General features: G+C 41.4%; 1 protein-coding gene across 15 annotated transcripts in view; it reads right to left on the minus strand.

The window, feature by feature from the left end:
* Positions 1 to 24,343, minus strand: part of LOC125006854 (calcium-dependent secretion activator 1) — a 140,194-nt gene that overhangs the window by 21,875 nt on the left and 93,976 nt on the right. For 8 of the 15 annotated variants that reach the window (XM_047583307.1, XM_047583306.1, XM_047583299.1 and 5 more), the window contains 8 exons: positions 23,081 to 23,222; positions 20,252 to 20,407; positions 19,586 to 19,733; positions 19,264 to 19,278; positions 17,585 to 17,659; positions 16,921 to 17,004; positions 16,526 to 16,558; positions 13,904 to 14,011 (listed from right to left, as the gene is read on the minus strand). In XM_047583307.1, coding sequence (XP_047439263.1) covers positions 13,904 to 14,011; positions 16,526 to 16,558; positions 16,921 to 17,004; positions 17,585 to 17,659; positions 19,264 to 19,278; positions 19,586 to 19,733; positions 20,252 to 20,407; positions 23,081 to 23,222 — 761 coding nt within the window. The remainder of the gene's footprint in view (positions 1 to 13,903; positions 14,012 to 16,525; positions 16,559 to 16,920; positions 17,005 to 17,584; positions 17,660 to 19,263; positions 19,279 to 19,585; positions 19,734 to 20,251; positions 20,408 to 23,080; positions 23,223 to 24,343) is intronic. The other 7 variants (XM_047583309.1, XM_047583308.1, XM_047583302.1 and 4 more) reach the window with 1 other exon arrangement.

Consider the following 24,343-nt stretch of genomic DNA (forward strand, 5'->3'; position numbering starts at 1 on the left):
TTAACTTTGGAAAATGTATAATATATCCATATTATAAAATTGTGAGAATTGACTGTGAGCCTGAAGTTTTTCAAAGTCTCTTTTTACAAAATACACAGTGGGTCACACAGTGGTCTCTATAGGTTACATTTGTTAAAATACACAATGAACATCTACGCTAATAAATAAGTAATATCACAATAAAATAGGAAACAAGAATATGATTCAAAAACTTAAATATTTTAATAATTTGAACAATATTAACATCAGCATAACTATAATATAACTATCCCAAACCAAGTCCATCACCACACTGTGTCACTCTCGTCATCTGACCCCCCTACTTCAAAATGAGGCTCTGGATCTTCCTGCAGTTTTTGGTTACTACAGGTCTGTAACCTGCACATGTTTGTGCATGTCAGACCATTTGACAGGCATGTGCATCTCGGCATTGGGCATGAATGAACACACTTGAATGCCAATAGTTCCAAGACCACATCTGGTGCAGGCGGGGAGTGCATTCAATCTATGACCAGCTTGCCATCATCATCAGTCCATCCATGTCCAGTAGGGCTCGGCACCACTGGGTCAGCCTGCAGACAGCACTTCCAGATTGCTGCTGGGTAGTTTGCTCGTTAAGCATGCATATAGAGGCAGTCTCTACAGGGTGGCAACTGGTGGGACTCAACTTTTCCCCTTTTGGTGGTGAAAAGTTGATAGCGCAGTTGGTTGACCTCACCAGTGTTGCTTGTAGCAGCATACATGCGGCAGGTGACCAATTCGATTTTTTCAAACAGATCATCATTAATGTCCCATGATTGCCCCAGTCGACCTAAAGTCTCTTGGCAGATAGTGTCCTTTGTTGCCATCTTCAGGGCATTCAGCTTCCCTCGACCAGCAAATGCACTGACAGTATCACTGCTTTTGAGCCTGTGTTTGCTGCATCCAGTGCATGATGTAGTAGGCGAGTCTCAGCCTCTTCTTGTGTTGAGTACAGCTCTGATACTTCCTCACACTCATCATGTAGCAGGTTTCCTCACAGGTCATGTACAACACCTTGTCATGCAGCATTTCTCTATATCATGGGCGTCTCCACTCTTCTACCAGAAACTTGATGAGACTGGTCTTGTTTGAGGGACTGCAAAGGAATGTTCTCCACTGCTGTATGTGATGTCCACTTGTGAGGTTCTTGTACTGGAGAGTGATATCTCTATCCCGGTTTAGTCGTTCAGTGTTTTTGATCGAAATCTGGCGGTAGACATCAAAAAACACATCAATCAAAATCAATCAAAAATAATAAAAAAAAAAACATCAATCCTTTCACTCTCTGCTCCCTCATGAAGAACATAGGTGAAGGTTGACTTTGCAATCTGTGCAAAGGTCTTGTTGTTGCCATTGAGTTTTTGGACCAGGCTCATCCCATCAATGATGGCTGTAGATGGTGTTGGGATCTGTTCAGCAGGAGACGCATTCTTTTCCAGCTCTCTGGCAAGTGCAGCCTTGTTTGTTTTTCGCAGAGATCCATCAGCATTTGCCAGTGGCCATGGCAGAGGACCCAGTGGGTGGGCAAGGGCATCTTTCATGTTCACCTTCCTGTGTTCAGCCACCAGGATCATGTGGCTGAAAAGGTTTCTATCTGCCTCAAGAACCACATCTTTTCCTTTCATAACATGAGATGTCTTTTTGCTGACCTTGGAGAATGTTTTCAGACTTTGCTTGGTCATCCTGTCATAGAATTTTGAAGAGAAGGTCTTATCTTACCTGGTTTGCTTAAAAACCTGGTAGGCCTCTTCCCGATCTCATGAGCTCTCAAGAGATCCCTGGTTACATCAGGTGGAGCCAAGAAGCCAGTGGACAGGCTAACCAGATCAGACTCATCAGGGGACAAAGGATTGAGCCAGTTGTTCTCCATAACATCAATGAGAGACTGGACATCTGCCTCATCTTTTTGAATCCTTGGACCTTGTAGATCTGGATGGGATAGTTTGGACATGCTTTGGCCTGTCAGGTCTCTCAGCTGTCTGAGGTACATGCTTCTGTACTCAGCCGTTAAATAATATTTACTCAGAGCTCCTGGCTTCAAGCTGAACCCCTTTGTCCCTCCAGCGGTCTGGGTGTCTTTGTTCACCATTTCTTCGATGGCTTGGTCAACAGGGATTCGACCAAAAGGATTTGTGGAGGTCAGTTAAACTGAGAAGCCCCCATTCATGAACTCCATGTATACATCTGGGTGTGTGGTGGGAAGCTGACACATCTGGGTGTAGTAATATGGAAGGTACCGTGCATAATTCATTCTATCATATGCAAAACACCAGGGATTCATTGCACGAATACTTCCCAGGTGAAGCATCCAGTCTCCCTCTCTAGACGCTCGATGAGCCCCAACAAGATTTCAACGATGTCCAAATAGGACATCCAGAAGGATGAGAGGCTGCCGTTTCCAACTCTGAGGAACTTGCGGTACACTTCAACCAGTTCCATGATGCGTGTGCAAGAGCTGCTGTCAAGAACCTCCTTCAAAGTGCCTTGGGAGACGTTGTTCCCAAGACAGTCAGTTGTTTTCAGCGTCTATTCCAGGTGAACCAGGTCATTCATGTCAGTTGCCTCCAACCAAGACAGGAACCCATTCCATGTCAGTCGCATGAGAGCCTCATACAGGAGCTTGTGTAGTTGGACACCCCTGCTGTATTTACAGCCATCCATAACACCAGAAACTGAGCCTTCTGCAACCACACCAGATTCAATGCTGAGGTCTCGGAGTCCAGCATCTTGGAAACATTTTCCAATATTGCCATCAGTGTGCAGATGGTGTGGAATACCCCAAGCCTTGATGTTCTGAAACTTGTTGTGATGTTTCCATGTGATCTCAGCAGCCTTCACATACAGGGCTTGGTCACATACACAGACAATCTCTTTCAGGCTTAAATCTTGCATGATGCTCAGTGACTGGTTGAGCACTTCATTGACCGTAGACATTTGTGTTGCTGGAACATTGATGGTAGGCAGGTAGCCTACATTGTCAAGGATGACAATTATGTCACCTCGAGTCAGGATGTTGAAGCCAGTCCAAGTGCTGACTGACTGGTGTTCTTGTTTCTGGCAAGATGAGTATTGGCAGCAGTATCAACATGTGTACTTTTGCTTTGTGGTGGCCCCACTCATTGTCCGGCATTGTAAGTTGGCAGCATTGGCAGGGGTGCATCAATTCTTCATTTCTTTGTTTTGGCAACACTGGCCATGGGTTGGACAGGAACTTGGTTAACTCGCTTTGCTTGCACAGCAATCCCATTGACTCTATGAGATGTTCCCTCACCACTGATGGTTTCTTCCAGACAATCAATATTGTCCCAGGCTAAAGTTGTAAATATTCTTGGATGGATGTTACCTGATAAGGCCATATCTCTCCCTGATGACGAGAGCTTCTGAAAACACAAGGCAGTGTAAATCTCTGCCATCTGGGAATAGGATACACTGTGCCCAAGTCGGTTGAGGATGTTTATCAACTCCACACTGCCTGTTAATGACGTGACACTGAATGGCAGAACAATGTGCTTAGAAAGCTTGATTTTTCCACATGTAACTGCATATACTATGTCTTGGCCAAATGATTGCAGAAGTCGCTTAACTCTCTGGGCTGCATGAACAGGATGATTAGAGCCTGTGAGTAGATAGCACAGGAACACAGCGAGCGATGCTGGAATGGTCGGACACTCTGTTTCTGGTTTGACCTCAGGTGGCCAGGCATTCGGTGGTTATATGCAAGGACAGTCAACACATGAATGCATGTCTTTTGGTTGTAAGACAAAAGAGAATTTATGCGAAAGTGACATGGTGTGTGTGAAAGTGACAAGTAGCTTCATATGCTACAGTTGTTAGCTGCAATTGGCTGCACTCTTCCGTGCGGGGGGGGGCGCACACCAAAGGCGAGCTGCCCGGGGTGGTGAAAGCGGTAAAAAATAAGCATTATCTCTGTCCCCACCAACGACGCCGACACACTACTGACGCCGCTGAGCGTGCGAGCGCGCACACACACACACACACAAGGATGAGTTTCTCTCTCTTGTTCAATGAAGTTGGTGGTGATCAGAGTAATTTGTGATTATCGTTACAAGCAGCGCGAATCACAACTTAAATGAATGCGGTTCCGTTTTACATTATTGTCAGAACGTTAGATAAACATTAAAATTTATTAAAATCGAACATTAATATTTAGAGCTTGGAGGCTATAAAAATAATAGTCATTAAAGTAACCGGCTGGACTTAATTTTGCAGTGGGCTATATGGCCGTCAGCTGCGCTTGTGGAAAGCCCTGTATCTATCCACCACACCTTAAAAGCTGGTCCGTGAAAATATTGACGGACATTAAACCGGTCCATGGTGCAAAAAAGGTTGGGGACCGCTGGTGTACATTACAAATATATTTAGGATATACTCTGATTCCTGAATGCAAAATTTTGCTGCATCAAACATCATAATTTTCTAGCTAAAATTATGCTAGCAAGGCTAACGTTAGTGTAAGTTTTCAGTTCTTGCTAGATAGCCACTAAAACAGTCTTACACACTCCACAGTACTACATCTGAAGCAAATTATATATACTGTATTTTCCGCACTATAAGGCGCACAGGATTATAAGGCGCACCTTCAATGAATGGCCTTTTTTAAAACTTTGTTCATATATAAGGCGCACCGCATTATAAGGCGCACTGTCAGATTTTGAGAAAATTGGAGGTTTTTAGGTGCGCCTTATAGTGCAGAAAATACAGTAGTTTATCGGTTACGAGAGGAAGGGCAGCGGAGCGGTGTTATTTATCGCAGGAGAAAAAGCTCTTTGGCATCATCGCGGTGAAGAGATGAATGACTGTGGCCACCTCGCTTTGTTCCCTCGGAAACTCTGTTTAGTCTTCTTTACTTGGCGCAGGTCATCTTGTTACTTCCTCCACTTCCACACCATTAATTCGTTAATGTTAAATTCTCTCACTGCTGCTCTATTCCCGTGTTCTACTGCGTGACTTATCGCCTTGAGTTTAAACTCTGCGTCGTAAGCGTGTCTCTTAATAGGAGCCATTTTGGGGTCTTTACATAAACACACAAATGGAAATGAAACGGCACGCCTCACGCAGTCATATATCCCAGCATGCACCGCGCGCTTCTTCTTCTACGGGGAAAAAATGAAGTCGGCGGCTGCTTACTGTAATTGCGAGACCTGTTGTGGCTCAATATTGGTCCATATATAAGGCGCACCGGATTATAAGGCGCACTATCAGCTTTTGAGAAAATTGGAGGTTTTTAGGTGCGCCTTATAGTGCGGAAAATACGGTAATTGAAGTGAATGTATGTGTTGATAGAATAATCATAGAAGTAAAACAAACCTTGCTTTGTTTGTTTTTGATTGTGATCATTGATAGAACAGCAGTGGTGGAGTGATATTTACCTGGGCTCTGCTTCTTTCTGTTGTGGTGGACTGGGGTTACTTCTAACCGGAGCACAGTATAATTCCAAATTTGACCTTTGACCTTCAAGTGACCTTGAATTTGACCTTGTATCTCAAAAATAACCCTGGAAATGAACTTCCCGTCCTTGTAAACATACAAAAAGAGGTATTACATGACCATCTGCGTTGTCAAGATCAAAAGTTAAAAAATGGGTAAAGATGGACTCCGACGCCATCTTGAATTCTCACAATGAAATTATATGTGCATGTTATATATTTTCTGAAACCTTATAGTCAGGTGAATGTTGTGGTACTTGTGTTTTGTGTTTCTGATGTTCCTATGTCCTACAGGAATAAAAGAAAGAACATAGTTTAGGCGTAAAATGTGAAAAAATGTATGCTTTTGATGGTTTGATGAGCTGCAGTGACCTCCATATTTATCAAAAGGTTCACAACTGGGTTTAAATGGAAGCTTAGAAGGTCCCCTTTAAAATGATACCAAACACAATATTATTGAACACTGAGAAAAGTCCTAATCATGAGGGTAAAACAGATTATGCACATGCGTCTAACACACAGTTTTCCTTAGGGGGTGGTTAACTTCATGAGCTGATAACCAATATTTAGCTACTCACCTGGAAAGGCTATCATACAAAAAAATTATCTACAGACATATATCTATCCAAAAAATATAGGTAGCCTTCGTCCCTTTGACTGATACCGAATAGTGAAATTTTGGGCTCTGGCCCATGGACTAAGTTGGGTGCAACACAGTTGAAAAAAGAAACTGCAAACAGGAACAGGGCCACACGCTGCAGTAAAAACCCAGACAAGATTCAGATTCTATGTTGTTCTTAATGCTGGAGCAGTAACAGGTTTTTCCAGACTAAAAACTTCCAAAACATGTTCTACAAAACATGTAGAATTGTATCACTTAGTACTTTCTAGTGAACTGGGGCCGAACTGGTGTCATGGCTACTTTTACATTCATTTAATGTTTACTTTTCCTTCTGTTGTGTGCGTTGTCCTTATGCTATATGTTGCTGTAACTCTCCAAGTTTCCCCAGTGTGAGATAAATAAAGGATTATTTTATTATTTTTTATTTAGTAAATGGCTAGTATTTATAAAGCACCTAAAATGATCTTTATTCTCTCTATCCACTGGTTCTCAAAGAGCTTTACAGTCACAGAGCTTAAAGACACTTTTGCATGTGGTCCATTCGTTGGGGATGGAAGCACTGACCCCGTAGAAAACCTGCTCTACGTACTGAGCCAACTGTTAAGTAAGGACACCTGTAACTGTGGTGGACATCAGCTTGTTGGTCTCTCTGAATACTGTCGTAGTAATTTTACCTTCACGTCTGATAGTAGACTTTCAAAAGGTACTTTCATTAGTCTTCTTGGCCACTGGCCTCAGGTCTAGTTGCCCTGGTTACCTGGGTTAAGCAAATTCCTTCTGACAATGTTCATTTTTTAACTTTCACATCCCTCATCTAAGAAAATCAAACAGTCCTCCGAGTGGGAGGTTCAACTCTAAACCCAAACCAGTTGGCTCTTCCGAAAAGAACAGACACGTAGCCAGGTCACAGCTGATGCAAAGAGCTCCGGTCCACCTTTCCACAGGCACAGACGGCCTGAAACCCTGCTAGACGTAGCATTATTTTGGAGCATGCAGGACCTTTATGGTTATTTTGTTGGATTGTTGCAATAATATTTCATTAAAAAAGACATATTTGCCCACGTTGATAAGACGGGTATTAAAAAAATAAAACATGTCATTTGAGATACATTTAGAACAGATAAGTAACAGTGAAGTGTGATGAAAATAATATGTGTAATTTATTTGCGTAAACTATGGACTTGGACGGCCAGGCAGCACATTTCATCCCTGATTCAACATGTGGAAACTGCAGAAAGTTCTGAAATAGCGTTCTGACAGTCAACGATGTGGAAAAGAAGGAAAAAGACACTCGCGACCAACCGTTCACTCTGTGCTGCAGCCATTAGATCCTATATGAGTTCCTAAAACTCCCTTAAAACTAATTCAGAAACCGGGGAAAACAGACATATTTTTACCTTTTATCTTCTATTTCGTTATTCATTTTTTTTTAATCAAGTTTCACATTTTTACACATAAGTTTTCACTTTCTGTACAGTTTTAAAATTCATTAACATTCCCACACAATCAAGTCACCAGAGCAGCGTGAGACGGGGACAGAAGGGAGTTACTCTTGCGTGGTGCCTAAGCTCGGTTGATTAAATTGTTCACTTAGCTTGGACGCTGGGCCTGAGAGTTCATGACCATGGCGAAGTGGTGAAGCGTCCCCGGACAGCCAAGTGGTATGACGGCAGCCCACTCGCTCACAGGCCCCGCGGGCTCACTCCCGTCACCTCCGCTGCCCCCGAACACACCACCGCCGCACATAAGCACACACCCGCTGCGACCAAAGTACAGCGGACGGCACTGAAAACAATCTCAAATCCCCCAATCTGCAACTTAATCTGACCTCCGACCCCGCTCCATTCTGTCACAGCCATACGGGAGGAGCAGCGGCGACCGAAAAGCGCTTTAACTTTCGTCTCACAGACGCACAATTTTGCCACGCTTTTGTGAATCTGATAACTATCCAAGGTCAACAGATATACTTCAAATCAATCAATGAGCCGTGCTCCTAATCCCCTGTGGGCAAAGGCAGATTAAGTGTATAATTGACCTGTGTAATCCCAGTATCTGCAACTCCAGCCCCGAGGGGGAAGGGAAAGAGGGGGGGGAGGCGGCTCAAGGATTCAGTGGCGCTGCAGAAGCATCTCTGTCTTCCTCTTTCTTCCTGACCCCCCCACCAACCCCCCCTCCTCTTCCCGCTTCGGCCCAACCTGCCTTGCATGTTTATCCGGGCGTGTAAAGGGGCAGTGTCACGGACAGGAAGCTGTGTGGCGTATCAGTGCAGGACTGGATTTGGCTCAGACTAAAGACGTGGCTTTTTTAATCAATGATCCCCAGCCTGTGCCATGCTAAGTCGCCCCCCCCCCGTATCATTTAAGCACATCTGTTTTAATCTGGGCCTCTTCAGCCACTCTTTCAAGGACCCGGGGAGGGGAGGAAGGGTGCGAGGGACCAAATTAATTTCTCCCTGCTCCCATGCAGACAAACACACACAAACAGAGATCTCACAACCTGACAAAAGTTCCTGACGGAGGTAGTTTGACAATCTAAAAAAAAGTGCAAATTGGTTAAAAAAAATACACAAAAAACAGGTTTGTATGATGTATGATGAAACAACTGTGTGAAGACACAAATAATGTGTAAGAGCCACAGTTTCAGACATGCCAGTGGATTCCACGGTGAAGCCCATGACGTAGTTACGTAAACGTCTGGCGCTGGACACACGTAATCCTGCCATAGATTGAGGCCGTGTGTGTGTGAACACAACACTTAACTAACTCCAGGCAATTTACACAAACACAAAGTTGAAGCTTGAAGCAGGAGAGAGTAGAGAGAGTTTAGGTGAAGAAGCCAAAGGAAATGTCAAACTGAGGGGACGACAACATTACAAAGTAGGTAAGAGCTGACACTGTAGCAGTCAGATATGTTCAGGAGTACAGATGTTTGTCACAAAATTATAAGGCTGCTTCGAAACTGCTGTTTTACGTGATTTTCCTTCTTATTCTACCTTTTGCATGCGCTACCATGGCTTTAACAAAGACACAGACAAGCTCCTGTTGTGGGCAACGCATTGTAAAGGATAAGGAGACAAAATATTTCAAAATGCAACTTATGTCTCTAATGAGGAAATGAGGAAACCACTGGTGAGAACAGAAAAGAGACTTCACGATCTCCTCCTCTCTGCAGTCAGTTTAGTCGTGGTGCCACCGAACACAACTTTCACAGTAGCAGGTTATATAATATGAAAAACAACTCTGTGATTGGATTGCTGTCGAGGATTGTCGTCAATAAAATCGCATCAAGTAAATCTGATTTTTCCTCCACGTTTACTCCTCAGGATGCAGCAACCAGGCGCTCGGTGTGATTGGTCAGAAAACTGGGTCGAATATCAATTAAAATAATCCTGTTCCGACGAGCTCAGAACGAAGGGATCAGTCTCACATTTATTATCCTCTTCCTTGAGACGTTGTTGTTTAACGTGATGGACGTTAGGCCACATATGGGTCTGTCTGCCGTGACTCGAGACGTCAAAGCGTTGACACATATTTAGAAATTAAGAGGTCATTGTAAAATAATCTGCTCACTGCGGCTAAATGCGTGTCATAGTCCTAATTAAAATGACATATAACCTCTTACTGAAGCCGACCTTTAACCTCTGGTTTTATAAAGACTCTTTATTCTTTCTGACTCTAATCGGTTACATGTTGCTGTTCATATTCAGATTCACCAGGAATGTGTGAAATAACACTGACACCTCCAGTGTTTACTGAATTTTACCTAATTTATAGTTCATTATCAACACATATCACTGCGGCCCGGGGATAAACATAAGCAGTTATACTATTATAAAACCACACGGTGCATTTTGGCCCAACAGTTTTCCTGCTGCCACTGACTGAACTTGGGAACGTGTTGTTTTTTGTGTGTGTGTTTTTTGTGGAAATGTAAAAAAAAAAACAACTCTGGGGCTTAAGAAGCAAAACGACTTGAGGTGTTGATGTGATTTGAAATGTAATCTCTTTATTGCGTTGCGTCGCGATGATTGATGGAATTCTTTTATTCCACGTTGTGTCACATTGGAGGATTTAAAAAGCGTAATCTTGTCAACCGCCGCTTAATATGCGGCAGAAAAATATTTTTTTAGAGGGCTCTGCAGCAAAATAAAAAGTTTAGCTTTAGCTAGCCCGTCCTCTGCAGCACGAGATACAAACACATTTACTAAACTAAAGAGAAGCATCAGAGTTAAATCAGAGCAGGTATTTGGGATCAGTCGTCATCTTTACCAGGAGGAACGGAAAAAAAATAGATAAATAAATGAAGCAAATACATGAAGACCAGCAGAGGAGGAGAGGACACACTCCACAAAGCAAAGATTACGGAGGCGTCTTGACCTTATTTTAGGAAGACCACACCCCTAAACCCAACACGCACACACTTTTCACACACTCGTGTGTATTGTCACACAGTCGAGGACCCTGAGGTTTAAACCGACTGAACTGAGAGTTGATTAACGGTTTAAACAAGCTTACTCAAGAAAAACGATGGTTTAGTTTAGTGACATCCAGTTTTAGTTTGGATGTTTTGCTCTAAGCATTTGTTTGTCAGCTGTAGACATTTTTTGGGCACCAACACCAATAGTGATGGAAATGTCTCTCGCCTTCCTCAGCTTCTAGTGGCGGCTGTGACTAAGGAGGCAGAGTTAGAGGTTTGACCCCTGGAATGCGCCAGGACACTGAACCCCCTTGTGACTATAAAGTACCAAAACCATAAGGAAAAAAAGATTGATGAGGAAAGCAACATTATATTTATGTTACCTGACGAGCTGAACTAGGTGCTGGTAGTGAAACCTTTTGCTGCACTTTTGCTGCATCGCAGCAACGCAGATTTCAGTGCTTCACATCTGCCCCACTGAATTTTTTAATTAGCGCCCCCTTCGCTCTATTGCTGTGCCGACACTTCACCTGATGTCTCGTCAGTTTTTCACCTGCATGGATGGAAGTGAACTCTCAAAATGTCTAAGGCAAAATGGTCAAAAGTTTGGCTGTACTTCAGCTCTAAAGATGCAGAATGGGCGTCCTGCAACAAGACGCATAGCATGTTTTAAAAAGTCGATATGTGCCATGTTTGATGCCATGCCACTGTTCTGCTAATTTTATTTTTTATTGGTAAATTTATTTCTTTGTCTTAGTTGTATTTATTTTATTTAAATTAATATTCTGTTGAGCTTGCACAAAATGCCTTAAAAATATATGGGCACCTTTTTTTGGACAAAGATTTTCCATTTTTTAAGCACATTTTAACCCTTTAGGACCTAAACATCTGCCTGTGGATAAAAAAAAATCTTGCAGTATTTGAATTACCGGTAATGACATACGGTAATGATGCTGTTGGCTGCAAGTTGGAGAGAGACGCAAGACCAGGGAGACAAACGAAGAGAAAGTTGTTTGGAGGAATTTGTTGGTCAGTTCTATCCTTGAGATGTCAAAGGTCTTCCAGACAAAAGCACAACGTCCCAGTGTTCAGCTACACTTTGAACTTGTGTCAATAAAACAAAGCACTGTGAGTTACATAAATTAACGATATCCATCCCTAGTCATCACATATAGACAGATAGATTTCAGGTGTTCTGAACATTATCCTTTAACCTTACTCCTGAGGGTCAAGCGCTAACGCTGAAAGATGAAAAAGGGCGGACTGACAATAAAAGCACAACAGAGCTGCGGAAAGCAGCCACGGGCTCCTTCATCTGCCTCAGCGGCGCCGCAGGAAGAACCGACACAGGGTGACAACAAAGAGAAGCCGCGCTGAGGCAAACCGTAGTGGAAACGGAGGGAAAGAAGGTGCATGGCAAACGGCTACAGCTGCAGAAAACATTCCACACCGGGCACCTCTGTGTCACCCGCTGTCAGGACGATCACACTAGACGCAACACACCTCCTGGCCTCGACTCAGGACAACGTCACAGACAGATGCAGATGCAGCCGTGGACGGACACACACAGTCCTTTTACCTCTGTCTTAGTGAGGACACTCATTGGCATAATGCATTACCTAGTGCCTAACCCTAACCTTAACCCTAACCTAACCCTAACCTTAACTCTAACCCTAACCCTAACCTTAACTCTAACCCTAACCTTAACCCTAACCCTAAACAAAACCTAACTGTAACCTTTATAATAAAGAGTCTTAACCCTCAAACAGCCTTGTAAAGACATGAGGACCGAGGTGAGACTAAAGTCAGGAGCAGAAGATTACACAACCTTTTAACCTACACCTGTGTGGTCCACTCTACTTTTATTTCATTTGTCTCAGTTTCAGCCTTATTTACAACAAACATAATTTGAGTTCATTTGGACAAATAGTGTGTTAAATTAAATAAATAAACTATTTCTTTTCATATATCGATTATGCTTCTGAGATCTATCTAATACTGTTTGCTTATGCAACTAGGTAAGTTGCAGCATATTACAGTCTTACTGTATCTAAACCATTTACTACAGAGCTTCACTAAGTCCACTTTGCTGTGTTGTCTGTGCATAAACTCTATGTTTATTTGTTTTCTCTTCAAAAACACTGGGGGATCTTGTCTAGACAATGGTTGTTGACTCATTCTCGGATACGGTACAAGCAATTAAAGGGCACGGTCTTTCAACGCATGCTTAAAAGATCAAATTAGAGCGGCAACGCAGCCAAATGAAGACAGTGATTTGGATTAGTTGAAAGCAGCCCGCCTTCTGTCTGAGAGCTGAATAAAGCAAAACCCAAAATTCTGACAAGAGGGGACGACAAGTTTAGAAAGGACTTAATTTTGGGGTAAGATTTGGGAGTGAAAGAAAACATGTTTGCGTGACCACGTCCACTTGGAGATCAAAGATTACCCAGAATTACAGGGAGGATCCTCACTCGGAGTCCCAGGGGGAATCATTTAGCTGAGCTCAGCCACACAGAGGCTGATAGATCCTTTAATTTGTTGTGTGTGAGCTCTAGTATCAGTGTGGATTAATCTATTATTGTAGATTACACTTCCTTATAGCTGCCTTACACGTTTATTATGCAAACCAATGATTTCTACCTCTTCATCTTTCCCAATAATACTGATAACTAGACGTTCAGATTTCTTCTTGTGGCATTCGTCTCTTTCCAGGGCGATCTGGTGCACTTTAGTCCAACTTGTTAAATGTGCTAGCATTGTATTTTTCAAAGAGTAATCCAAACCCCACCAACCTCTGGGTCCTAATATTTATTTTTAAGTAGCCGGTGAAACGATTTGCTTGTAAAAACCCTATGAAAAAAAAAGGAAATGTGGTGGGTGGCTGCCAATGAGCAGAGTCATAAATCACAAGTCTCCTGTTGATTGGATGAGGAGGGGGAATGTGGCCTAGCAAGCAAAACAGATACAGCAGAGACGGATCTGCACGGAGGCTGAGATATCCTCCAGTTTCAATAAAATGAAGAGATCGGCAGGTGAGTGATGGCGAACAGCATCCGGGAATGTTTTGGTTTTTTCACTTACAGTTGGGGCGGATTGCATTTGATCAGCTGTTGGAGTCACATTCAAAAAATGACGTGAGAACGACCCAAAAGCAAACATTTTGGTGGAATGACAGGCGACAAGTAGAGGAGCATGCACTGATGAGACTTAGACGTTAACCCATCATGACAAATTAATCGAGTTTAATTTAAATTGACTGATACGCCAGAAAACCAAAACTTTGAGTGAGAAATGCAACAAAAATCTGTAAAGTGACTATGAGATTTTTAAAAAAACATTCTGAAAACAACCTGTTTAAAGCTGTGGTCGCGTTGCGTCGGTGGCGCGGTTCACTTACATCGAATAGTCTCTCTACGTACACCTCCTCATTGACCTTCTCCCTCAGCATATCCTGGGAGTGACGGACAAATGTCACATAACCGTCAGCGACGTCCATTCCTGGCTTCTGCAAAAGGAAAGAAAAAGAGGAAGAGAAAGGGTAAAAAAAAGAGATGGAGACGATACATGTCTTTCTTAATATGGTCTCATAACTTTCTACTTATGTCTCTTTACTGGCTCCCTGTGACATTCAGGATCCATTTTAAAATAACCTTAAATACAAACCAATATATACTATATTGTGCATTATTATTATTATTGTTGTGTATTATTTCTGATGGCCTCAGCGTGTGATTGGTCGCTGAAGGACGGGGAAAAACTCCACTTAGAATAAGTAAAAGATTGGTCTTCATTGACCTCAGGGTCTTCACTGGTCCAGTGATCACTCCAGTGGACCCACCATCAGACCGACATCCTTAGATTTTGGTGAAACATCCCCACAGCTTTTGGAGGGTCTGTCTCACATCTCATGATGCCTACAGACCTATAAACATCTTGTAAGACTGTGTATATTACTGTTTCTAACAATGGATCTCAGTGGTGGGCTGTTCGTTTTCCACCTGGTTGAACTGTCACGTGTTGTGGTACATTTTGAGACTTCTCAAGGGTGTAACTGTCAAATGTCTACTAAAAACAGTTACAATTTTTGGTCAATTTGGTCTAATTTGGAGAGAATTTCTGTGAGGATGTAAACTGGGTAGACAGGGAGGTTTTATAAAAGAGTTAGGTGGGGCAATAACCCCAACAGTCTGGACATGTACAATGTGATCAAGGCCCCTGCAGACGTTCACTTTGGTTTGTTGTTCAGCTTGTTAGAAGGCCTTTAATTCACATATTTAAATTTGCATTCGCATCGTCCTCACATTGTCAAGATAACACACTCTGTTGAGTTTCTGCTCTCGGTTCCTCTGGGATTCTAAAAGACATTTAATGAACTCATTGAAAACTACTTCTGGACTTCGTTAACACATGTGTAAAACGATTACGATGAGTAAACGAGCACGTTTTTTTGTTTTTTTTTTTAACAGCAGAACACTAATTTTGTACATTAAAGACGCAATTAACGTGCCAGGCCAGAAACTGTAACCCCTTGCCAGTGCACACAGAGCCTCCTCACATTCACTGACAAGGCATTAATTTAAAATTTGGCATGTTGCTGCGGCCGAAGTGTTGGCAGCTAATACGGATCTGATGCACATACCACCACCCCCCAACCTGACAGCGGCACGGGAATCTGTTGTACAACACGGACTCACAATGTATGCTGCACTGAAAGTGAGACACGAGGCACGGCTGACTGGCAGTTTCTGGCCACATGCATATGAATGGACATTTGGGAGACGGAAAGCCGGGACATTCATTGGGCAGTTATGACACAAATACCATCTGGGTGATCATTCTATATGCGAAGGCGCGCTTAAATATTTGGACATGCACAAGAAGAACACAAACACACACACATTACATCACATTATCTTATCTTATCTTACATTGTCCACAGTCCATATTATAGAAATATTGTTTGGAAGTAACTTGCATGAGCAAATTCAATGAAATATGTGAGAAATCATTGTCTGATGGAACCTTTTTTTAAACTCAAAACACTTATGTTGGTATTAACTGTAAATATTCGCTACTATATCAGGTCTTTGTGTATGTGGTCAAGGTCCGGTCCATGAATCAAGATGATTTTTTGGGGGAATATATCACTCCATGTGAGGATGGTGGGGGGTGTAGATGGGCTTTACCATCAGCAAGTGCCAAAATATATCAGTTGGCAAAAAAAAACTCCAAAGCAATATATATCGCATGGAAAAAAAATGTAATTGAGTATTTTTAAATGAGATGCCAATGTCATTTGATATGATACATATTACAAATTACTATATCATCAATAACCAGGCGGCAACCTCCAGGTTTGAGTAATGAAAACCCATGTGGACGTAAAAAAAACTGCAGTTCATCGAGCGGCCACTTGAGGAGAAAATCCAAATAGACCCGCATGTTAAAAAGACCAACTTTACAGCATTATTAAACATGTTTACAGCCTTTTTTATTAACTCATTTGTTTATGTTTATTAAGGTTTAAAGTTCTGCATAATTAAGGGCGTTCCAGCTTTGAGTGACAGGTGGTAGCCTGAGCTAACAGGTAGCGGAGAGTTGGGTGGGCGGGTCTCAACGTCCAGGCTGCTTTAGCTCCGCCCCAACACGACCCCCATACACATATTTGGAATGCCCAAGTGTGGGCGGAGTAAAGCTCATCCAACACGGTGACCTCAGGCTCCGCCCACTTTGGGCGTCAGAATCCAATGGGTGACGTCACGATGGGTTTGTCCATAGTAAATACAGTCAATGTCAATAACACAAGACGACACATTGTTATTGTACTGAGCACATGGTTGTGTCTTTGAGCTTGTTTACACCGATACATCATCTGCATAGAGGGATCTGATCAAAAGCTTTTATGGTTAACGAGGACTGAATCAACACCAGGCCAGACCGACGCTTTGAGAATCAGTTATCATATCACACGTTACTAGAGGTGATTACAACATGCACACATAATGCAGGATATACTTACAGGTACATCCACGTACTTCGAGGCAGCTTTCACCTTGACATGAAGAAGAAAGAAATGAGTGAACAGACACTCAGCAAGACTCTAGCTGTGGCATTACTTTTCAGAACAAAGTCGTCCATGGTGAGTTCCTGCTGAACTGGCAACAGTGTGGTCACTTTAACTACAAAAGAGCCCTTACATACAGTAGTCTGGCTTTTTATTTAACTGTGGAAATTCAGCTACTCTACAATTAGCGTGAAAGATGGATGAAAACGTTTAGAGCACAAAGTTTTCACTAAATTAAAATGAAAAGCATTTCCTATCTTGAACAAATGTCTGGTAGGTCTAAGTTAAACCGTTGGCTCGTTTCAAAGGAGGGTGATGACTCCAGGTGACCTGATGCCCAAACTACTTACAGTGAAAGACAGGAAGGAAGAGAAGAGCGTTCCTTCGTCATATCTGGACAGCTTGGCCAGCACGCTCTCTAGGATGACCACAAACTGAGAAAGAGGAGAATATCATTCATTCAATCTATCAGTCGATCAGATCTTATTTATATTCACCTTTCAAAATGAATGAATGCCATTCAAAGTGCTTCACATTTCGATTGACAAAAATACATAAAAAAAAAAAAGTGAAACAAGAAAAAGGATTTGTGGTCACTGTAAAAAGGATAAGTTAAAATACTAAAATTATTTTAAAATATAAAATAAATAAATAAATTAAAAATAAATTCATTCAAAATATGAAAAATATAGTAAGATATAAGAACATTTAAAATAGAATGAAGTAAAATGCAGGATAAAATCATAGAATAAATTATAGAAACACTCAAAATAAAGATAACAATAAAAATAAAAAAAAATAGAAGAATAACTGTAGAATAGAATAAAATAACTATTTTCTAATTTCTTGTCACATCGCGTCTCTTTGTGGTAATTTTGCATATTTTTTTCTCGCGTGTTTCCTCTTTCCGTCGACCGACAGAATATTAACATTCACTTTCAATAGGCTTTGAGCCCGTCCCCAGGACGCCCATGATCCATCCATGAAGTAAATGTATGATGCATCCTGTTGTACCTTGGCTACCAGCAGAGTTATCATCTCCTTCACCGTCTCCTCGATCAGATTGTCAATTTGGGAGTGGTACTGTCTCTGCAAAGGGACAGAAAAACATGTTATTCAAACCTAAACACACGTACGAGTCCATCGTGACGTGAGAGTCAAACACTTTTCATATTACAGGATGAATGTTTTGCCAGGGAACAGATACACACTGAACACAACAGTACAAACAACTCCAGGGTGTTATAATCTGTGTTTTATCCCTTTTTTTTTTTAAGCTAATGTCAACCTGTGGTCGGGGAAAGACATTACATGTACAAGTCGTACTGCACCGCCTGCACCTTTTCTATAACCTTCTGTAATCTACATACAGTGGGTAGCACTGTGGTGACGCTGAAGGCTAGTTATCCTAAGGCTCAGCTACTTTTTGGCCCTGGAAACATGTGTTAGGCAGATTTTTTTTTATGTAGGTGGTGAAATTCAGACAAATGAGATTCAGAGGATCCAAGACAAAGACCGAAAATGTACGAGTTATTGAAAGTGGTGGGCCTGTACGGTCCAGGGCCTTTTATTTATTTATTTTTCTCCCTTATTCATTTTTCAGGGAGTTGGCAAACCTGCCTCCAGCAGGACTCCACCAGGTGGTGCCACCGAAGGTTTGTCTTATGGAGGATAAAGGTTGTAGCATTTAGTCGGACGATGTAGCTCAATATTTAGCAAACTGCTCACTTTTAATAATAATACAAATAATAAGGCTGAATGTTGAGGTGTTTCAATCAAATAGCTCCCAGTTCAGTCCGAAAGCTGCGTTAAGTCATTGTTCAGTAGTATTGAGAAATGGCCCCATAGTTCTGATCTAGAGCAGAGAGTTTGTAAATGTTTCTAACGTCATATTCAGCTTCAGTCGACTGAGCAGGAACACTTTGCTTCACATACACAAGCAACTAAATTACACTACTAATAAAACTCAATAATATGGATAAATTCATAAATCATCTTAAGGAATCAGATGAGCCAGAGAAACATCTGAAATAAGGTTTAACAAGAGAATCTGCTTAGATATTTGTGACTGAATTTAAGTGTCCTAGAACGTGTCCATCTATTGTAAATGTAAATAAATGAAAAGATGAAACAAGCTTAGTTTGATCACAGTGACAAAGTAAAGATGACTCTGATCTAAATTCAAGACTGAAGAATTAATGCACTGATTACTAAAAATCTATATAATTATCAAAATGACTTTTTACTTCCTTCCCTTTTAGTTTCTGTTAATTGTAAATGATTGAAATAGTAAATTTTCCAGACCCCCTCGGCTGCCCCCCCCCCCCCCCCCCCCCCCCTAAAGCGAAGCCCCGTCAGCTCTGCAACAATTAGTCTCACAAAGATCTGCTGTCATGGTAACTCAGAGGGAGAATCGCATCGAGGAATCCTTTTGTTTAGCTTTGTGGCACCAACAGAACAGTGAAGGACTTAGCAATAATTAATTCATCGTCAGAATTGGTATCAGTCTTGAGATTCTGCGAAACATGAGATCTCTCACTTCCACCCCATGTATATTCAATACCATCTACACATATGCTAATGAAATCCAAACAATTCAAGTGGAGGAAGACAGGCAGGGAAAACTGATGACTAATTATACATTTGGGAACAACGAGGGGTGAGAATTCAATTGAATTTGTAGCCACACTTACCCAGTCTCTAACAAACTTTCACAAGACAGAGAAAAGAAGAAGAAGAAGAAGAAGAAGAAGAAGAAGAAGAAGCAGAAACACTGAGGCAACATGACACATGTGAAATTATATGTACGGCACAAAGAAACAAAGGAAGCTGCATTCCAAGTTCAGAGTAGAAGTCTTTCACGCCTTTAACTGTTAATGCCACTCAAAACAAAAACACAAACCGTTCACTTCCATTTAACCGTGACGTCTGTGGGAGAGTCACTTATTTGGGGATTTCCACTCTGAAAGGCCCGAACGTGAGTTTTCAGGACATATATTCAGTGTGTGTACCTACCTCCTGCCCCAGGTCCATGGCGCACAGCTTGGCCGCCTGGGCCCTGGCATCCACCATGACATTGAACATGGTGCAGATGGACTGTGGCACGCGGAAGTCTGTGGCCCGGCTGCTCTTCTGAAGCTTGGCCTCAAACGCTGCACGTGTCCTTTAGAGAAAGAGAGAAATGACCAGAAATCAGACCCCAAACATGCAACAGACAATATTTACTAAATATACAATTATGAGTTTTTCAGGCCAAGGAGAAACTGATGGAGAGATTAAGTAGGGACCTCCTACCGACTATATGTGTTGTATATTAAACTCAGCCTAGTGCTATTTATAAATATACATTATTATTATCATTTTGCATTCAACATTAAGCTAATATATAGCTATCATATTTCGTTTATATCAGTCAGACTTAAAGTCATACAAATAAAAATTAATCATTGAACATATATCGCACCAGTAAGATTAAAAAATAAATAAAAATAGACCCTAGCGGTGCCTCCAACTTCTGTTGGGGACCTTGATTCACATGTTGTGCCACTGTCCTGCTAGTAAATCAACCAGTTCTGGTTGTTTGTCTTTTTCTGTATATCAATAAAGATATGAATTAAAAAAAAATCATATTGAGTATACAAAATACTACAAATAACCACAAGTAACTTGTGTGCGTTTTACCGTTTTACACATGATTCTATCATGTCGCTGGACATCAGTTTCAGGCGCGTCTCCAGGTGTTTGCCAAACTCCTCCTCTGGCCAGTGGAGATCTCTGATGAAGGTCTGAAGAGCATCCAGCTTCCAGAAAAGATCCTCCGACGTTCCCGAGCCATTACTGTAAAAACCCACCGGTCAGGATGTAACATCTGGACCACGAGAGCTTTTAAGACACATTTATACAGTAGATATCTATATACATATATGCACTCATGTAACTCTAGTCTGCCGTGCACTGATGCAGGATAGACGCTAACACTCGCTGCACTCTGAGTAAAAGTGAAACTGTTTGCACGTTCCATCGTCTCATTTCAACACAATACTTCCCATATCTGACAGCGTGAATGTGAGGGTGCAGGATGCATACAGACATTTTTGAAATGTCAGTGTTGAAAACAGAGGAAACAGTACACTTGTGCAGTTTTTTTTTTTTTTTTGCTCATTCTCTTCACTATTTACCGTCGTGAAAGAGCAGGGACTGGATTTGTTAACGCCAGCTGGGAAAACAGCTTCCGAGAGAACGTCTAAGAGGAAATATCACAAATACGAAGCTGGCAGCCTGCAAGTCTTTCTGAGATTACAGCATTTTCCCGTAGGAAAATATCCAGGCATAACATTATGACCACTGACTGGTGAGGCGATAACACTAACGGTAACTAACGGTATCACACTCTGCAGGATACTACAGCGTACGAAGTCACTCTGACACCTCTGATCTCTGTGCAGACGACGTATCGCTGAAGTTCTCAAAGTGCCACAGATGATGTGTCGAACGTATGTTATGATATGGAGAGAGTTTTTAATGACGACCCTCAATAGACGGTTTTATTTTATTATTTATTCACAAACTGCACATATAAGCCTAATAACACTAGTCAGTTATGCTTCTACATCTCTTCTTTTAAAGCTTTAATCACATGCCCACAATCTGTGTATACAACTTAGGTCTTCTCTGTATAAAACTAGCATCTATTTTAAAAGAAAATCATGTTTTGGGCGAATCGTGAACGACTTCCACACCTGTGCAATAAGTGATAAGTCTGGAAATGGATCATTTGGATTAATATTGGTTTTTTTTTTACTCAGTTTCTCCATTGAATTATCACTGTGCCCTGACGTACAAATATACAACGTGTATTTTAAGCTGCATTTAAAATTTCTCAGTAAACTATGAATATTTCAATATATCGCAATATCATAATATCGCAATAATGTATCATATCGTGACTGAAGTATCGTGCCAATACCCACCCCTATATAAAACATCCTTATAATTAGCATAAATAGTAATAAATATGCACTTTATAAAACACTGTTACCAATTTCAACTCAACACATGTGAGACATATTAGCTACTGACAAGTATTCTTCAATTTATTAATTACATTATTATTATATTAATGTATATATTTACATCTTTGGCGCGTGTGAACGCCTCAGGCCGTACGAGGCACATACACACTCAGACCTATAATTAGCTGCCACCCAGCCGAGTGGAGAAAGGCAGGGCATTTGGCATTTGGCATTTGTGGGAGGTTAACACTCAGCAGTGCTAGATTTTATACGTGAGGTGACTGGAGTTTGCTCCTGTGGAGAGAAAAATAATGAAAGACTGACTGACTTGTCAGTGGTGATAAGTTCAACATAAGTAAAGCTACACTTATTTTTAGAGACACACTGGGAAATACGAACATAAGCAGAAAACATTTGATTGTGGTGTTGATCAACACTGTTGTCCTCAGCTTTGTCTGGGATTCACTAACAGCCACCTATTCATTACAAATGAGTTAATCTTTCACTGATAAAGTGCTCTCTATGGTTCTCTTCTCTGCTTGTTAGTTTTGTATGGAAATCAGCATCTCTACATCACATCCCAGTGTCCGTTGAATTCCATTTTTTTCCGGCTTTATTAGTGAATAATAACGCAAATAAAAACATACAGCTTTGAAAATTGTCAGTCGTGCTATAAATTCATAATATGACTTAATGTGCTCTCAAGCTTTACTTTCAGTTATCCACTGTTTATATATAGTGAGTAAAACGCTCTAGGACACTGGTGGGTCCCCGACTGTAAGATATGTTTGTGGAAACAGTTGAGACAAAAGAAAAAAGAATAAAATAAGATATCTACAAAGCAACCTGGATTTTTTTAAGACTTAGACTTTAATGATCCACAAGGGAAATTAATTGGTCATAGTAGCTTAATTGTTACAAAAAGATGGATAGAGAAATGAATAAAAGAAGTTCTGTAGCGTTCACTATGGGAGCGGAGCTGAATCGTTCTGCTTGAGAACGAGCTCCTCTGTCCCTCTAGTGTTTGGTGTAGTGGACGGGATGGATTGTTCATAATGGAGAGCAGTTTATCCAGTGTCCTCACAGTGTCCCTCGCTGAGACAAACGTCTCCTGCTCCCTATCGATCACAGGTCCAGCCTTTCAGATCAATCCTGCTGATGTCTATATGTCTGAAAATGTACATCCTGAAGGGGAGATGAATGTACATACTATCGCTATTTACTGTCACGTGAGGTAAGATGTCGACATTTCTGCCGTTCCATTTATTTTCCACAAGCTCTGAATTCTGCACGGTTTAAAATGAAAAATGTAAGCGCAATGGGAGGAGCAGGTGTGTGATTCTGTCTAATCTCCAACGCTCTCTCTGAAACGCTGAGCTGAAGGGAGATTTAGCTGGAAGCCAAATGCAAAGAGACGTCTGTGCTTAGTGATCGACCTGCGATCCGCAGCACATCCTAGAAACACGTGTAGACGGGAGGTAAATGGAGACGCTCTTACTTAACAGGTTCCCAGGATTCCCTCTCGAAGCCTCTGTGAATGGACTGAGCAATGGACGACTCCATCAGGTCCACGTATCGCACCACGAGGGGCGCGTACAGGTCCTGCAGGTGTTTGTGGAACTTCCCGTTGCACAGGTTGTCTGAGAGAGGAAATGAGAGATAAGACGTGGAAGAGACAGAAAATAACCTGGTTGGTTCTTCAGCACGAAGAATGTCTTCACTTGCAGCCTTATGAACTCTCTTCCTGTCTACTGAAACAGTACTGAAGGCCTGAAATGTGTTGCACTCATGTTTTCCACTCATCATTCTCATGTGTATTTGACACAAAAAGCAGAAAGGCCTTTCAAAGGTTTCAAGTAGTGGTGGGCAATGCTGGGAATTTTGGTATCGACCCAATACCAAGTAAATACCGATATCGATACTTGATGATCACTGAATAACTTCCTAATTTTGCCTTTAGTTCATTAATGCGTCGTTAACACTCCCATCAGGTCACAGGTTCAGGTCCATCTGGACCAAAACCACCAGATACCAAAAAACAGTTTCTTTTCCCCAGGACATCTCTCTCCTGAACGAACCCTCCCAGACCCCAACCCCCCCACCACCATTCTTAAAACAGTAGCAAAACACATCAACCATTTCTGCATGCATCATCCAGCCATTCCTTCCCTGTAATTATTCCACTTATTGCATCACATGTATATTTCCAGTTTTTATCACTTTCTAAATTGTTTATATTGTTTTTTTCTTTTCTTGCTAAGTTAATTTTTATTTAAAGTTATGTGGCGCTGATACACCAGATAAAATTCCTGTGTGCATTATACATTTTGCCAATAAAGAGATTCTGATTCTAATAAACACAGGACAAATATTTTAGGAATTTAAGGAAAATACACCTGCTTCTATCAACTAATTATGATACAAATTCAATTAACAGTATAAAAATTTAACTATTCCCCTTTTACTGAACAAAACTGTTTTAGGAAAAATGTGCAAAATACGAAAAAAAGGGACAATGTAACAAAAATATAACAATGCAAAAGCAACAATGTAATAATAAATATAAAAATTGCTCGTCTCCTCTTCTAAGTGCATTTCAATAACAGCATCAGTTCCAGCTGTGTGACGCTGCTGTGATTCTATATCCACCTTTCACTACAGGTGTGGATGGAGAAGCTCCTGCAAACTTGGAGAGAAGCTGCACGAACTCTGCGAGGAGTAATTTAGACGTATAGAAGAGAAACAGTAACAAGAGTATCAA

The sequence above is a fragment of the Mugil cephalus genome, chromosome 4 (assembly GCF_022458985.1).
Source record: "Mugil cephalus isolate CIBA_MC_2020 chromosome 4, CIBA_Mcephalus_1.1, whole genome shotgun sequence".
Classification (NCBI taxonomy): Eukaryota; Metazoa; Chordata; class Actinopteri; order Mugiliformes; family Mugilidae; genus Mugil; species Mugil cephalus.